The sequence below is a fragment of the Vigna unguiculata genome, chromosome 5, assembly GCF_004118075.2.
Source record: "Vigna unguiculata cultivar IT97K-499-35 chromosome 5, ASM411807v1, whole genome shotgun sequence".
NCBI classification, from domain to species: Eukaryota; Viridiplantae; Streptophyta; class Magnoliopsida; order Fabales; family Fabaceae; genus Vigna; species Vigna unguiculata.
The window spans coordinates 3,783,061-3,787,627 of record NC_040283.1 but is presented as its reverse complement, the minus strand read 5'-3'; the positions used below and the strand labels follow the sequence as shown (position 1 = coordinate 3,787,627).

Sequence of the window (4,567 nt, the reverse complement as noted above, 5' to 3'; positions counted from 1 at the left end):
ATTTTAAATATAAATAAATTTTAATTTTATATTAAATTTTAAATATTAAAAACATATTTTATCCTTAATTTTATTTTTCATCAGAACCTAATGTATTAAATGAAAAAGACGATTAATCATTTTATATAAAATTGTCGTCATCTATTCTATATTTTTAATTAAGAATTCACTCTTACTATTATTTGCACTGATTAACGTCAATTCTACAAATTACACAACATCAGTTATACAGCAGTTGTTGAAAGAAAAATAATTGGAAGTCCTAATTTTCATCTTTATATACTTGTACTAATATAGGATACTATTTTTTTTTTAAGAAGGAAATTCTTATCATTTAAATATATACACTCTTCTATTTCTTATAATGTGAGGTTTAAATTTTGATTACACAAACCAGTAAAACTATTAATTTTGTGATTTTATCCTCATGGTTTCGGCACATTTTTTACACAGAAGAATGATATATTAATTTTGTTTCAATAAATCATTGTTTTCTCATTTGAATTAAAATAAGTAGAGGTATATATGATTGATATAGAACGATAATTACTGTAATTTCAATATAAAAATCTATAATTAAAAGGATCAGAGGAGTGTGTATTAACAAATAACAGAATAAAATTATATTATAATTAAGTTATAACTCGAAATAATTATTTAAAACAAAATAATATGAATATAAATTATCTTTCATAAAACAAATTGCATGATTTCTTGTTTTTCGTTTTTCTTTATTCTAAAAACAATCTTTATATATAAGTTTGGACAGGGCTTAGGTTAAGAAAACCTAATTGTTAACTTTTTTTAGAGAAATATAGGGCAACAATCCAATTTGGTGCCACTAAAAATATAAAACAAAATCGAATTACTTGATAGTTGATGATTTTTAAAGCTGAAGCCATCGAAAATAGTCGATAATTAGTTTTTATATCTCCATGGTGGTTGAGTTAGTGATGGTAATGAAAACTTATTTTTTTAGAACCACTCGTTTAGTTTTGCACTCTAATTTTACCCGTAAAACTCCATCATTCATAATGAACATGCAAAACGAAACATCCTAAAAGTCCCTCCTTTTAATCTCCATCATCACTTTTTCTATGCCAAAACCTATGAGAAAGTAGCAAACTCGAGAAGAGACAGAGAAATAAAAGTGGTGATTCTGGAATGGAGGTGTTCGAAAAGGCAGAGGTGGTGCGTCTGAGGAGTCACCACAACAAATATCTGTTGGCAGACGATGACAAAGACGGTGTTTACCAAGATCGAAATGGGACATACAAGAATGCAAAATGGAGCGTGGAGATCGCGGATGATTCAAACTGGATAAGACTCAAGAGTTGCTATGGCAAATACTTAACAGCCTCCAACATGCCGTTTTTGTTAGGCGCCACAGGGAAGAAAGTGACTCAGACCCTTCCCACAAGGTTAAACTCTTCTTTGGCCTGGGAACCCGTGAGACAAGGTGCACACGTGAGGCTCAAGACACGTTATGGACAGTTTCTGCGTGCCAACAAAGGCTTACCACCCTGGAAAAACTCCATCACCCACGATATCCCACAGCGCACATCGACCATAAACTGGATCCTCTGGGATGTCGACCTCGTACAGCTCCGACCAGCCCCTCCCAAACCTATTTCTCTCCATCCTCCCATCTCAGAATATCCTTCTCATTCTCCACCCGATGATGATGATGCCTCCTTCAGTATACATCTTAGGTCTCCTGATCTTCCCACAACTCAGGATCAAGAGGCTGTGTCACCGATAAAAGATGGAAGGATTGTATTTTATAACGTGGAACAACATGGGTATGCTTCTAAGGAGAGTGAAGAAAAATTCTTCTCATTCAACGGAAGTAGCGTGGAGGATTTGAAGGAGAAGTTAAAGGAAGAGACAGGGTACGATGATATTGTTGTGTGCTGCCGCAACCCGTTCAATACCGAACTTCATCCCCTTCGTTTACAATTACCTCCTAACAACGCTGACATGCACGTTGTTGTCATTACTTCTTCCTGCAATGGTCAGTATTTCTTTTTACACTCCCACTTCTGCAGTATGTGCGTTCTTAATTTGTTGTACCAACTTTTGTTTTTCTAGCATAAACAAATGACGAAGAAGATGTTGAGCATCACACGTTCACCCATTGGTGGAAATGCACCGTGAAAAGAAGGGTTCGACTCAAAATCCATGTTCTCACTCCAAGAAGAAAAAGGCACCGAGAAGACGAAAGTAGAGAAATCGAAACGTTAGAAACACCATGAAGAAGTAATGTTTCTCCTTCCGTCTTCGGAATTCAATATTCTTTCTTCTGAAATCTGTAATTTTCTTCCTCACCCCACCCATATCCAATTGTTGTAGAGAATGTAAATATGTAAATGATTTTTCGTTTGATGTAGAAAACATAATTTCAACTATTATCTCACTTTTCAAATTAACTTCTTTCGTATCTTTAGCACTTTCGTATCTTTAGCAATTCCCTCTTTTTTTGTTGAAATCAAAGTAATTAAAAATGTTATATATAATTAATAAAACGTATACGTGAGTTTAAATTAATCTGTTACTGAAGGTTTCTGAATTTGAAAATGTCTTGTGCAACATATCTTCCCAAATATATTTTTTATATATTTTGGATTGGAGATTTCAAAATGTATATTTAGATCCGGAAATATTTTTTGGAGGACTGAATCCGAAAACATAGAAAAAAAAGGACACAAGATTTTTATTATGGTTTTAATGCGGATAAGTTTGGGAATTGCAAATTTTATGGGAGTGCATAAAGAAAAAGGGTGCCGGAAGAAAAAAAGTGCAGGAATAAATGGCCCAATACATTGTCTAGAAAGGCTCCCATATCTGACCAAAAAAATGTGAAAAGAAAAGCTCCAATGATAAGAATCCTCATAAAAACTATCACGAAAAGTATAAACTAATTTACGTAATGTATAAAATAAATATAAGTAAATAATCAGTTGTCTTGGACAGACATATTAATTTATAAAATTAAGAAAAAATCTGAAAATTTCCATAGTTATGTATGCGTTTCTAAAATTATTATTATTATTATTTTTACTTTAGTCCCTAATCCAGGAACTTAACTGATAATAATCACAACCAAAATGAAAAAACAAAAATCTAGGGACTTAAGTACAAACTTCAAATAATTTCAGAGATATAATTTCAAGAACATCATTTATTAAAAAAGATACATTAGAAAAACATTCATATTATTCTAATACATCAATAAATGACGGAAACCATTTTATGTGAAGATTAAGTTTATAGAAGAAAAAAGTTTAAGAGATACCTTTTTAATATCGTGGATAGTTCTAAAATTATCCTAGTTTCACAATATACATTTTTGTCCTGGCTTCATAAAAGGAAAAGTTAGAATGTGGAATTTTGCATCAAAGGCTAATAATCTGTGTTATTTCATGAAAAGATAAATGACTAATCCTTGGCAAGAACAATCTTAATCCTTATCACATAACACCGTTTTGCTATGGCCACAACACAACCCTACAAGGGAAGTTATTACGTGGAGCCTACCTTCAATGGCAATCTTTATATCATGTCATAATCTTGATTTTCTGGTCAAACTCCTATTGAATCGCAAGTTGCCAACTTTGAATTTTGTCAACTAAAATCTTTCCTCTTTTTGAAGGTCAATATATATTATAAATTCAAATTTTACATTTAATAAAAATGAACCCTATATATAAAAATATTCATAAATTACTTATTTTAGAATTATATATACTAGTGGATTGAACTTTAACTCTCATTTATATTATATTTGTTCGGTAAATCTGGTTGGAGAGACCTAACTATAGAACATTAAAATGTGATGTATATCAATAACAATAAAAATAAAGTTTCTTTTAAAGTAAAAGTATACACAAATGGAGCATTAACGACTCCCACTAACGATTACGATAGCATGCACTTATGAAAAAGGAAGAAGTTTTTATGTAAAGTTTGTTCTAATCATCCATATATGATGTTTACACTTACACATGATTACATATTTGTTGTAAACTTATTATCTTTTAAAACAGTAATTAAAATACATATTGTTATAGCGTCTTACTTTTAAATGTTATGTGTTTATACATATAATTGGTTTGATAAATTAAACCATGCAAACCAAAAGAAATTATCGGTTCATATTAGTTTTGTTAAGTTGTTTATGACTTCAAATTTGAACTAAACTAATTACAATTGATTTGTTGTTTAATTTATATTTCTAAATTTTAATCAACCCAATACATCGAACAACAATTTTTAAATTTTTGTATTTATACATTTTAGAATTTATTATTTAGAATTTTAATATTCTTGTTCATACATTTGTGATTTCATCAAATATTTTAAAGTTTTTTTTTTCTTATGTGATTTTTAGTAGATAACAAAGTAATAACTAGAAAAATTAGTAAACATTAAGTATAAAACATGAGATTACGAGCTTCACCACACGTTTGGAGAAGGTAATTAAGTTGGCTTGCCCCTTTGGTAACATTGAAAGTGTCAAACCAATTTGTTTGAACTAACTTGATGAGGTAAGTTGTGAAAAACATGT

The 4,567-nt window shown here is 30.5% G+C and overlaps 1 protein-coding gene across 1 annotated transcript; it reads left to right on the top strand.

The window, feature by feature from the left end:
- The first annotated feature begins 1,124 nt into the window (after positions 1–1,124).
- On the top strand, positions 1,125–2,379 carry LOC114186360. The gene is made up of 2 exons (XM_028074428.1): positions 1,125–2,014; positions 2,092–2,379. The coding sequence occupies exons 1-2, from the start codon at positions 1,165–1,167 to the stop codon at positions 2,094–2,096; spliced, it is 855 nt and encodes a 284-aa protein (XP_027930229.1). The 5' UTR covers positions 1,125–1,164; the 3' UTR covers positions 2,097–2,379.
- The last annotated feature ends 2,188 nt before the right edge of the window (positions 2,380–4,567 follow it).